Consider the following 12,931-nt stretch of genomic DNA (forward strand, 5'->3'; position numbering starts at 1 on the left):
AAAAGGACAGCAACTTGTCTGTTCCCCTTCCCCAATTCCCCAGCGCTGCTCCCGTCCCCCAATTCCCCAATAAAAAAATAAAAAAAATCTTTAAAAAAAAAAAAAAAAAGAAAAAAGAAATTTATTCTAGAACAGTAATTAAGCTTTAATTCTAAAAATGTATAACAATCCAAAGAATATATTATAAAATAGTAATTATCTGTGAGTTTTTTAAAATTATAATTTTTATGTTCCCTTTTATAGAGCTTTAAAATAATAATCTGAGTTTTTTACAATGATTAATTATTTTATTTTTAAAAGTTATTTTTAAGATTAAAACTAAGTCTTGTTCTGTGTTAATCAGCCTTATATACTCCATCTTCAAGGAAAGTAGATGATTTTTGAGTAATGTAATTAAAGATTTTAGCACTATGTGTAGCTGGTTAAGAAATACTACGTTCTTTCACAAATGACTTAGGGCTTGGGATTCCGTCTCCTTTTTGATAGCCTTTTGAGAAAGTTTTCCTTCAAATCAACAAATGCTTTCATTTTTATCTCTTATTTTCAGACTTTGTACTATGAATTGGAACAAAAAGATGAATTAAAAGTCTACGTGAACTACTGAAAACATCAGGTTGAGCAGGCTACTCTACACATCACACTATATTAGAAAAGTTAATCTCTAGAGAAAAATCTTTCTGGCAGATTTTTCATAAAATCGCCCCCAAATGTATAAACATTCGAATGTCACTGTTAATTACTCCCGCCTCCTTTGGTGCACTGTTCCCCCTTGGCTCTTAGGACACCACGCTCTTCTGGACGCCCTTTTGTTCTCTTGCTGGCCTTTCGCCCGTGTGACAGCCACATATGGGAGGACCCAGGACTCAGTGGCCTCGTCTCATACTGCCCTCTCCTCCAGGTGACCTTATCCAGTCCCATGGCTGTAAATATTCCCTACTTAATAACTATTCTCTATCCATACACCCAGCTCTGACCCTTCCTGGAATTCCAGACTCATACAGGGATTTCAAATGTAACGTGGCCAACACAGAACTCCATCTTCTCTTCTCCCACCCCAGTCCGGCTCCTCCTTTAAGTTGCTTAAGCCAAAAACTGAGGAATTATCCTTGATTCCTCTTTTTCCCTCAGTCCCCATATCTCATAACCAATTCATAGGCTTCTAAGCTTCTAAATATTTCCTGAAATAGTTTAAGTCCCTCCATTTCCAATACTAACCATTCTAGTCCAAACCATCTTCATCGTTCTCTTGAACTACTGAAGGGTATTTTAAATCCTAGGCCAGTTTCCCCTTATTACTCATCAACTTCAGGGAATGCAATGTTTTACATTACCTTCAGAAAAACAAGATGAAGATGGTAACTTAGCTACACATATAATCATATATTTATATAAAATGTATAATGTATTTCAATAAACTGTATGTATATAAATGCTGCAATTATACATTTTCCTTAGTACACTGTAACACTGCTTAGAAACTAGCCTACATTGTATGATGCCCCTCAGGCACAGAGAAGAGCAAAAGCCTTCTCTAATTCCGTTATCCTGAATGATACATTTAAATTCTTGCGTCCTGTTGCATTATTCCCTATTTCAGTTTTTTAAAGTAGATATTCCCTCAAAGAAAATTACAAGATTTTATTGGTGGTGGTGATTCTTTTTCTTGTTTAGGGAATGGTGATAATCTTATGTATTATGTGTATATACAGCAAAGACACTGACGTTAACTTTCCTTTCACACTCAAAATATATCATCTAGCCTATACGCTCTGTTGCTTATATTAGTTTGGAATTTGTTTTCTCATTAATTTAAGTAAAACTTTTCAGCATCCCTTCCTGGGTAAGCGGACTGGACTACCAGTGTTTCTCCCTAGCTTTGAACTATACAGTTTACGTTAATGTAATCATGATTTAAAATCACTCTCTAGACAGAAACAAGCTAAGCAGGTAATTTCTGAGAGAAAAATATCTCCTGTTCACACAGTCTCCTGGCTCTTCAAGTCACTGGTGACTTACCTTCTGTAGGCCTTCATGGATGAGGTGACCTATGTCGTCTATATTCCTTCCTAATCGTTTAGATAAATATGTGAAGACTGGATCTTCTTTAGGTAGTAGAGGTGCAGAAAGATTAACTCTCTCTTGTACACCCTGAAGAGAAAAATGAAAAAATTGAAAAATAGACAGAAAAAGGGGATTTATAAAAAGATCACAAGTAATTTGGTATCTCATAGCATTTATTTTCCCAGAATCTTAAGAAATACAAGATATTTGTAAAATTATAAAGCTGTCTGGAAGAAGAAAGAAAAAAGAGTTATTTATAAGGGACTAAATTTTTAAAAAATGCAAAAACAAAAGTCCCAACACCCAAATCTCTCTACTTACTCGCAAGTGCTGGAAAGCATGTATACTATAGGGAAGTTCTAGAATTTTAGTGCAATCAGGTTGCTCAGGGTCTGGAGGGACAGCAGACTCTGTGTCTATATAATCTTCTGGGCTAAAATCAAGAAGCAAGAAGCAATGAATGAACGAATGGTGAAAAAAATATCTAATTTTTCCCTAACTGAACCATATTCTCAAAATATCTCAGCTTTGCAACCAATATTAGTCAACATTCATACCTTTTTTCACAGAGCTGTTGTTAGAGTCAAATATTTTGGGAGTTCAACATAAATCAAGAGTGACAGAAAAAATAGGTTGGTTACAGAATGTTAAGACCAGGGACATTTAAAAGCTAATAGAACATGGCTAAATTATTTCTAGAAATGTTAAATTTATACTTCTGTTGACAACCTGTCTACATTTCTACTGGTTACTGATTTTTAAATATGTTTTTCAATTTTATAGATGAAAACTAAGTTTTCATTTGTACTTACCTGGTCATTACTGAGAAGTATGTTTTCCACATGTTTATTAGCCATTTGTATTTCTTTTACTATACCTTATTCAATATTCTGTTGTGGTATTAAATACTTTTAATTGATTTGTAAGAATTCTGTATGTACTTTGAACTTTCAAATTTCAATAAACTCATCTGTGATTGAAGCTTATTCTCATTAGAGAAATAATTCTGACTACTTTGAGAAAGGTCTGATCAGGAAAATGTAATTTTGGGGGGTGGGAGGGAAGGGAAGGTCATCTTTTTACCTGATGTCTTTGCTCTCCAAAGTTATGTATGTGCCATCATACAGGTCCAGGTCCCCCAAGGGCACCTTGGCTTTGATGCAGTCCGGATCCTCTTTATTGTGTCTTTGTTCCAGTCCTGTGTCTCTGTCCTCGTTCTCTTCTATGTGGATTTTTTGAGCAACTAATTGCTTCTGTTGAGAAGACAATAAGAACACAATAGGTTTTTCAAATATTTCAGTCTAGACACCCTGTAAGAGAAAAGAGAATTGAACGTGTTGAAGAAGTCAGAGAATCCTCTGTGGGAAGCCGAGGATTCGGAATATGCCCTCAGTTACTTAACTGACATAAATAAGCTTCTCGAAACAGGTGTCCACACACAGAAAGTAACAACGTTATAATAGTGGCGCTCGAGTGCTTTCATAATATGATCTCTGACTACCTACAAAGCTGCAGCAGTCAGCTTCATTTCCCTGGACCAGAATGGCTCAACAGGTAGAACTGCCGTACCTTAAACTGGCTAAACACGTCATATTTCAGTCCTTTAAGACACAGGGCATGTTGATACTGCTAGCTGGAAGAGCTTCCTCTAATGCCCTGTGTTCCTGGTGAATTCCTACCACTCCTAATTTTTTTTTTTTCAAGCATACAGAGGAATTACATAAAGACCCACGTTTCTACCACCCGTATCTGTCATATAACATTTTGCCATAGTCACTTCAGATTGGTTTTTTTTTTTTTAAGAAAAATAAAGTAGTTGAAGCCCCTTTTTCCTGCTTTGGAACTCCTTCTCTCTTCCCAAAGTTACCACTATCCCGAATTTGTTTAAGGTATCATTTCCATGTATATTTTGATAAAATATTACTATATTTCCCTATTCTCTTCTACTATATATTACCCATAATACATATATATGCATCCCAAATCAACATATAGCATTATTTTATAAGTTAAAATTTTTATATAAATATCATACTGTATTATTCTACAACTTTTAAAAAATATTATGGGGCCAGCTGAGTGGCGTGTTCGTTAAGAGCTGGCTTGGGACTCCAGAGGGCCCCGGTTCGGATCCCACATATGAGGGTCAGTGACACTGCCCTCTACAGCTAAGATGCTGAACAACAGCTCAACCTGGAGCTGGGCTGCCATGAGTCGCCGGCGACGGCGTAGGCTGCAGCTCCCTGCGGCAGTGGGTTGCCATAAGCTACAATGTGTAGCCGGCAGCCAGCGTGAGCGGCCAGCAACCGCCGTGAGCGGCCATCCAGAAGCCGGCGACTGATCTGCCTCGCCCGGGAAGAGTGCAATGATGGTGCCAACTTGGGCCAGTGAAGCAACATCTTCCACAACTAGACTGAAGAACAAAACGACAGCAACTTTTCTGTTCCCCTTCTCCCGATTCCCCAGCGCTGTTCCCCTCCCTCAATTTCCCAATTAAAAAAAAAAATCTTTAAAAAAAAATTATGTTTTTGAGATTTACTACATTGATCAGTACAACTCTAAATTCACTTTAATGAAACATAAAAATGTATTATGGTATCCATCTTCCTGTAAACATTTAGGTTGCTTCGCTTAAGTTTTTTTGCTATTAAAAATGCTATGATGTCCTTATAAAAGTCTCCCTGTGCACACGTGTGAAAGTTCCAGCAGGGGTAAAACTTTGGAGTCACATAAGATGGCACGTTTCAGTTTTATTTAGACACTGTCAATTAACTCTTCAAAGTGGTTGGAACAATCAGAATCCTACCAACAGATTATGATAATACCCACATCCCCTCAAACTTACCAACATTTGGTTTTATCACTTTTTTATTTATGCCAATTCAATGGGCATGGAATGTTATCTTGTTACAGTTATCGGGGGAGACTGTATTATCGCCATAGACCATATTGCTATTAACGATTTGGCTGCCCCTCCTTTAAGAGGAATGCACATCACTGTTGTGCTGGACTCAAAGGTGGCCAATAGGACTTGCTTTGGCCAGTGGAACGTGAGAAGTGCCATTTGACCCTTGGAGAGGGAAGCATTTTTAGAGCCAGTGTATGCTTCACCACGTTCTTTCTTCTCCCTGAGGTACTAAGAATGGCAATATTCCAGTCAGTCAGTCTGTCAGCCTGGGTCCTGGCATAAGGATCCGAGTGACATTTAGTATCGCCTTATTGTTTTCAGCCATTAAGATTATTAGGGTGTCACTAAGTGATGTTTACAATTACTTGTTCCATCCTCCCTCTTTTTCTGTAGGTAAACTAGACTTTACTGCTCCTGCTGACTCCAGGCTGGGCCATGTGAGCTGCTTTGGCCAAAGGAGTGTGAGTAGAGATGATGTATGTTAATGTCAAACAGGCTTATATTGTTTGGCTGTTTTTCTTCAAGCCTCCACCTTCTTTCATGAGAATAGCACTGAGATTTTGGGTTGTCTGTTGCCAAGGCAAAAGTTGACTATCTGTAACAAAATGTAGACTATATTAACTAATCAATCATTAATAAAATTGAATATATTTTCAATATATTTATGAGATAATTTTTTTTTTTTTAAGCTGAGCCATCCTGCTACCTGTTGGCAGCTCAGCGGCTGCTCAACTCGGGCTGGGAATCGTATTGCTGTTGCTCAGAGCTCAAACTCTTGAGCGAGCTCTTAACCAACAGAGCCACTCGGGTGGCTCTATGAGATATTTTTGTGAATTGACTGTTCAAGTCTGCCCATTTTTTCCAGGTTGTTAAAAACTCAATTTGTAGAAATTTATGAAAAAGAGTAATTGTGTGACTTCATTTGCTATCAGTTATATGCATTACAAATATCTTCTCCCAGCTTGTAGCTTATCTTTTAATTTTGCTCATGCTGTCATTAGCTAAAGAGAAGCTTTTAATTAAAATGGTCAACTGTATCAACTGTTTTCTTAATGTTTATGCTTTCTGTGTTATTTAAGTCATATTTCTTAAATGTACCATATAGCTGGTCTAAATAAGAAATCCAATCTGACAGTCTCAGTTGTAACCAGTAAGTTTAATTTATTGTAATGCTGATCTATTTTGATTTATTGCACCCATATTATTTTGGGTGTATCATTCTTTTACTTTGTTGCCTTTTTCTCTTTTCTTGCCTGTCATGTGCGTGATAACATTTTCTACGTTCCCTCCCCTCCTCCTGTATCTTAATCTGTAGGTTTGAAACTATAGATTGCCTTTCTGTTATTTTAGTGCTTGCCCTTACTATATTTTTGGTTAAATTTTTCATAGGAAATATTTCAGTTTCTGAAAAGTACTCTTTAAAAAAAAAATACACCACCACCATTATCACATCTAAAAAAATATGAATTCCTTAATATCAAATATCTAGTCTGTGTTCAAATTCCCAATAGTTTTGTCCCCTCTCTTTAAAATACAGTTTGTTTGAATCAAAATCCAACAAGGTCAGCACACACTACAACTGGTTAATTTGTCTCTTAAATTTTTTTTTAATCTACTGGTTATTGCTCTAGTTCCTTTTAAAAAAAACTTTTATTTGTTAAAGAAACTGGGATTTTGCTGACTATTTCCCAGCTTCGTTTAACACGTTCCTGTATCCTCTGTATTTCCTGAATATTGATAGGAGGATCTAGAAGTTCTTACATTTTTTTGTGTCATGGACTTCTTCGGCAATCTAATGAAGCCTACAGACTTCTTTTAAGAATAATCTTTTAAAACAAAAATTAAATATTAAAATGATAGTGGAAACCAGTTATATTGAAAAACAAATTATATTGTGGTTTGACTAGATTCATATTTCTTTTGGCAATACTAAATTTTTAATGTTTGCCCATAAATATTTCAACAGGATTTTAATTAATAGTTACTTTTACCTTCACCTGAATATGACAAAAGAGTCTAACACGATCAGTTTAATTACTGCTCATGCTTCAACCCAACCTCATATTGTTAATTTTATCTAGTTTTACCTTTTAAAACACAAAAAATAAATAGTTGAACAACTTTAGTAACGTTTTCATCAATGTTTTTACTCACCATTATACATTCTATACAGCTGTCACTGGGCTCACTTTTCTTCTTGCAAACATACATTAATTTTTTTTTTAAGTGAGTCTGTGGTTAGCAAACTCTGTCTTTGTAGGTCAGAAAATATCTTTGCTTTGCCCTCACTCTTGAATGATGGTTTAAAAAAAATATAAAATTCTAGTTTGACTGCTTTTCCCTTAGTACTTTGGGTTATTCCTCCATTGTCTTCTGATATCTAGGAAGTCTATCTAGTTGTCACTACTGCGTAAATAAGCTGTATTAGCAAGTCTCATGGCTTTAAGTCTACATGTCAATGATTCACAAATTTACCAGCCAGAATTTTACCCCCGAGTCCACACCTGAAGAACCAACCCCCCTACTTGATGTCTCCACTTCGATGTCTAATAGGTACGTCAAACTCAACATCCAAAGCCACACTATCATTGATTTCCATAAACTCCCCAATCCTACACATCCTTTAGTCTTCTCTAGCTCAGCTAATGTCAACTCCATCCTTTCAATCTCTTGGATCAAAAACCCTGGAATCATCCTTCAGCCCTCTCCATCTTTGTCTGTCTCTCTCTTCCCAACCATTCCATGATCATTTCCTGTGTCTAGCAGTTTTGTGGTTGCTTCCAGGTTCTATCCAGTTCTCAAGTCTAGAAATAGATATTAAAAGTTTGGTTTGGGGTTTCTACCCCAAAGTAATATTCTGCCCTCAACTGGTATTCAGGAAATGGAATATGCAATTATTGAACCACTGGATGGTTCAGTTCCTTTTTAGGTCATCAGGTTTTGTTTTGTCTTATTGATTCCACACTGCCCCCCCCCCCCCCCCCCCCGATTCTTTTCATGAACAGAATGGCTCAATCCCAGGCTTCAGCAGTAAGCCCAGTTCTCTTCCTTTTTTTGGTCTTCTACGGAATATTATCATTCCCCTTTATTCCAGAGCCAAACTACCAGACATCACAGCCTGGTCCTGGTCTTGAAGATCACTGGGTTTATAGCTTCAGGCACTTTCTCAACTTAGTGTTTCTGTTCCATTTCTGGTCCATGGAGATGTTTATGTTGCTTTTAGGCCTGGTTACATTTGATTTTGATTTTGTATGTTATACATCATTAATGTGTATATCAAGCAGAAGGGGTGTACTAAGTACAAAGTCATTACACTATTTTAACCAAAAATTGATGGAGTCAATATTTTTCATTTGCATTTTCACTGACTTGGGAAATGGCTTTCCTCCCCCATATACATTCTGATTTAAGTCTCTTCTTTATATTATATCACACTGCTCCCTAAAAAAGGGATAGCATTAAACATACACAATGTGCCTGTGCATTTGAAAATAAAAACTATTTTCTGCACCATTGCATCTTTTGAACGCTGTACTTAAATAAAAACAGATCAAGCTTTCAAAAATGAAGCCCTATACTTATTGTCTTATTCCTAGTATCATAAAAATCAACATTTCCAAATATATAAGTGATAAAACTGGTAGGAAGAGGTGCAAGACTATTTAAAAAATGATGAGATTTATAAATACTGTAACAGTACTACTACCTACGCAGAGCTGGTTAATATGCGCTAAAAGCTCCTTCTTTTAAATTCACAGGAATTAAAAATGTATGTAATTGTAACTATTTCTGTTGATAGATGTACTAGTTTGAATTGATACAAGTGAATTTCCGGATTTTTACATAATCAGAAAATGAATGGCTACCTGGTTTAATAGGTATATCAGCTTTTAATGGTGTTTGCCTCTGGTTCTGCCTTAACTTGCTATATGAAATCAGGCAATTCACTGTCTTTGGGTCTGTTTCCTAGCCTCTAAAATGAGGATGATTGTTATGATTGCTTCAAAGCTCTCAAGACTCTGATCTGACTCTTATTATTCTTATTACTCCCAATAATTTTCTAAATTTGATTTTGCAAATTGGACTACTTTTTCTACAAATTATAGTTCCTTTAAAATTTTGATTCAGTTTACGCTGTAACTTTTAAGCAGAGATTTTTATGAGAAAAAAACCTAGTTTTTCAAATAAATAATATTGTTTGCCATTAAGCAAAATCAGTTAATAACATTAATGACAGAAACACAAAGGTCAGATTTTATTAGCACTAATAAATTTCAAGTTTTCAAGGTGCAAAGTAATGAACACTTTTCACCTTAATCATAAGAACACAACAGCAAGACCCTAATTTTCACTACTTGGGAATTACCAAAAATTATATTTCTATAGGGTGTTAAAACCATTCTTCCTGTTCATATTTTACCTAAACTCTCCTTCCGAAAATATTCCCAGAGATTATTCCTCTTCATACTTGATGGAAAAACTTCTGCATGGAAACTCTGTTCAAGAGATGTGAGTCATGAATCAGGCGTAAAGCCCAGGCTAGGGTAGTCTGTTTCCCTTTTGATTGCTCAAAGGTTACTCTAATTAGACGTTATTTTTAAAAACATGATTTAAAAGTAGTAAATTCCTGTAAAAGTCAAAGAATCAGGCTTAAGAAATAAAGTTTAATTTTTTTAATACAATAGCTCCTGTGAAATACAAGTTTCAGCTGCATGTTGTATGCCCAGGTGCCTCACCTCCAATTCTTTGAGGTAGTTAACTGTTGTTTCTTGTCTCATTAATATGACTAAGTCATGGGGATGCTTCAAGTTCATTGGTGAATCCACCTGCAAGCAAGCAATAAATAAAGCTCAGATTTCATTAACATTTGTTTGGATTAACAAAGTATCCTTTACCATGCCTTGAATTATTGTTCAATCACCATTATAGTCAGTGTCAGGTGCTCAGTAAAACTTAAGGGGTATTTCAAAAACGATCACATATAAACTTCAGCAAAGAGGTTGGTAGGTTCAATAGCTGTCCCTTGAACTCCAACTTGAAAGAACAAGCTTTTGAAGTGAATATTCTAACTTGACTGGTCATATAAGAATTATTCAAGAAAAGTATTTGGCAATGAATGATAAAGTAAATTACTTAAAAGGTATTTCACACCTGTCATAATAATAAGGGATTGTCTTTTCTTGATAGCACATTCCATAGCTGAAGAAAGCAATAAAAGGAAAACACTAAAAGCACCTATTTCTGAAAGCTATTTATAGACACCATAAATGAAAAATAACATAATTTTCAGATTATTTATAACTCATGTTCTCTGGATTATAAATAAGTAACTATGTTGTTGAAGATGCAGCAAAAATGAACCCTCATATGCTGGTAGCAGGCTTGTATGTTTATTTTTATTTTTTGGAGGGTATTTGATAACATAAAATGTTAAAAGTGCATGCCCTCCGACCTTACAATATAACCTCTAGGAAACTATCTTATAAACATCCTTTGTTCCCAGCTCATATGAGTTTATTTAATTACTTTGGAAAAGCTTCTTAGTCTCAGAACAGGCAAGGTCTAAATTTAAGCAGAGAACTTCACTGTTGGAAAACTTGAGAATACTGGTCCTGCATGAGCTGGGTATCCATGCCTGCTTTATTTAAACTTGAAAATCCTGGCTTCTTCTAAAGTTTTCTCATCCAGGGGAGGCTTCTTCTGACTGCCAGGCTATAGAAACTTCTTCACGGTAGGGAGGTTGCCGATTCTGGTTTTCAGGGCCTTCACCAGAGGGAAGTTGACCAGAAAGAAGGCTGGGGTCACGCTCTTCAACATAAAAGAGAAGTTCAACCAGGTGAAAGTCAGCCCTGCTCAGTCTACTGCCAACCAGGTGGTCGTGTCCGTGGATCTGCAACACTTTTCCAAAGGCGGGGAAATAAAGATTTGTTGTTCTCTTTGATCAGGGTGACCTTGGCATCTTTTTGGTCGGGTGAGCCTTCTGAGAAAAGCACACTCATTCCCTTCAAGCCTGCCCTACCTTCCGCATACACAGCAGTCGGGGCTCTCTCCTTCGTGTCTCTCCCACGGAGGTTGTATTTGGTGGCAATGGACTTGAGAATGGCTCTGGTCTGTATCAGCCTCATCCCATCAATTTTGACCATTGGCATTTGCAGGAACATCAAACCGCCATCGTTTTTTAACTTTTCCAAGTCTTCTGGAGTTTCTATAAATTTCTCTTCAAACGCTACTCCAGCTGTGGCCAAGAGCCACTGGATAGGCTCCATTCTGCCTCGTCCGTTGAAGCAGGGAAGCCCCAGCTGCCCACCATGACACCGTCTCCTGGTTTCCCCATTTAAAGCTCAGGCCGTCTCTCCACTCCCTCCTCCATGTTGTGCCCTGATGTCTGCATAGATGCTTTACTCTTGTGAAGCATCTCCCTCCAAAGGGGTTGGCGTCCAAATCCCTATAGACATTCTTAAACAAGGAGGCAGATATATACAAGGATGCTTACTCTAACACTTTTAGCTAAGAAAAAAGGGACAACCTAAGTCCATCGATAAGGGAATAGGGAAATCCATTATCCAGTGGAATGGGATACAGAAAACATGATCTACTGTCATAGAAAGATGTTCACAATGTATAGTTAACTAAAAATAAAGAATAAGTATATTATTATTTTTAAAAGAAATGACATGTATTTTTATAGATATAGATATATACAAGTCAGTATAATGTACAAAACTATGTCGGTTTACAGCCGTGTCTTTTGGGAAGTAGGGTAAAGAGGAGAGATATTATACATTCATATTTTTACTTTATACACTTGTATATTTTTTAATTGTTTGTAATGTACATATAATACATTTATAATAAAGAAAAAACGATATACACACACGGTTTTTGAATTTCAGGAAAACCTAAGACAGTGGCCATGATAACTAAGAGACGAGATGAAGTTCTTGCTGTCCCATAGTGTTAGGTTGTCAAATTATATGCCAGCCCTTCAGGAAGTTCTGCTGTGAGAACAAACTATCTCCTCGTAAGCTCTAAGAAACTGACATCAGCTCAACTGGCTGATTTTAGAGCTAGCTTTTTAAGTGCAGAAGATAGCCTTGCTTAGACCTTGGTGAATACGAGAGGTTTTTAAAAAAGTATTTTAAAAACAGGGAATAAGAACAACGTGAAATAAAGTTGGCTGGTGGCTTTAGTAACATGCACTATGACAACTGGAAAGACGAGTTGGATGACTACAGCTAACATTCATCTGCCTTTGCTCATTCCACCGTCTCAGAGAGGCCAGAGAAAAGAGAAGCTAGTCCTGGGCAACTTCCATTCATGTACATCATTGCAATGAACTGAACTCCAGGATTCCTATCATGTCGTTATATAATTACCATCTCTCATGGTCCCCTTTTAAGACGAGATCCTTTCACTGCTCCCTGGCTTTTCCACTATACTGGAATTTACATTAAAACTGGGTTCTGAATTTAAAAGGCACTAAACATACAAGAGCAAGGCCCATACTTGGTCCCCTGAGCTGTAACTCTCCACTATTAAACAATCAAATGTAGCAAAGGCCTACAAGCAAAATGCTGTTTATCTCAACAAGAGGCAGAACATTTTGCTTCTCTTTTCACAGTAGTTGAACATACTCCCAATAGTATTATGTGGGAGGGCAGGGGAAGCTTGAATAAGGACTGATTTAAATTCAAAGCCTATTAACCTTTTTCACAAAAACGTGATATATTATTTGTAATATATTATAGCACACCAAATTTTTACAGGAGCAAATGTAAAAGCTACAGCCAGTGGCCAAAGTACAAAAGACCTTAACATAAGGAAGCTATAGAAAATCGAACTTTGCAACTTTGTCCAGACCTCAAGAGGTAGTTATGACTCTATATAAGTATTTTTAAATGAGTTTTTTTCCCAAGAAAAATTGAGGGAGGGGGAATGAATGTAGGAGCACTATATTCCCAT

General features: G+C 36.6%; 1 protein-coding gene, 1 long non-coding RNA gene and 1 pseudogene across 3 annotated transcripts in view; 1 reads left to right on the top strand and 2 right to left on the bottom strand.

Moving 5' to 3' along the window:
• Window positions 1-5,560, top strand: part of LOC109391962 (uncharacterized) — a 67,937-nt gene extending 62,377 nt beyond the window's left edge. The window contains exon 3 of the long non-coding RNA XR_002125962.1: window positions 5,363-5,560. This is a non-coding gene — a long non-coding RNA (uncharacterized LOC109391962). The remainder of the gene's footprint in view (window positions 1-5,362) is intronic.
• TTC17 (tetratricopeptide repeat domain 17) overlaps window positions 1-12,931 on the bottom strand; it is a 97,008-nt gene that overhangs the window by 67,127 nt on the left and 16,950 nt on the right. For both annotated transcript variants that reach the window (XM_019659949.1, XM_019659948.1), the window contains exons 2-5: window positions 9,706-9,795; window positions 3,145-3,314; window positions 2,383-2,494; window positions 2,017-2,148 (exon numbers count right to left, since the gene is read on the bottom strand). In XM_019659949.1, the coding sequence (XP_019515494.1) occupies window positions 2,017-2,148; window positions 2,383-2,494; window positions 3,145-3,314; window positions 9,706-9,795 (504 nt within the window). The remainder of the gene's footprint in view (window positions 1-2,016; window positions 2,149-2,382; window positions 2,495-3,144; window positions 3,315-9,705; window positions 9,796-12,931) is intronic.
• The window catches only part of LOC109391954 (glutathione S-transferase A3 pseudogene), a 12,931-nt pseudogene continuing 10,609 nt past the window's right edge, over window positions 10,610-12,931 (bottom strand).

Source organism: Hipposideros armiger, unplaced genomic scaffold, assembly GCF_001890085.2.
Source record: "Hipposideros armiger isolate ML-2016 unplaced genomic scaffold, ASM189008v1 scaffold_309, whole genome shotgun sequence".
NCBI classification, from domain to species: domain Eukaryota; kingdom Metazoa; phylum Chordata; class Mammalia; order Chiroptera; family Hipposideridae; genus Hipposideros; species Hipposideros armiger.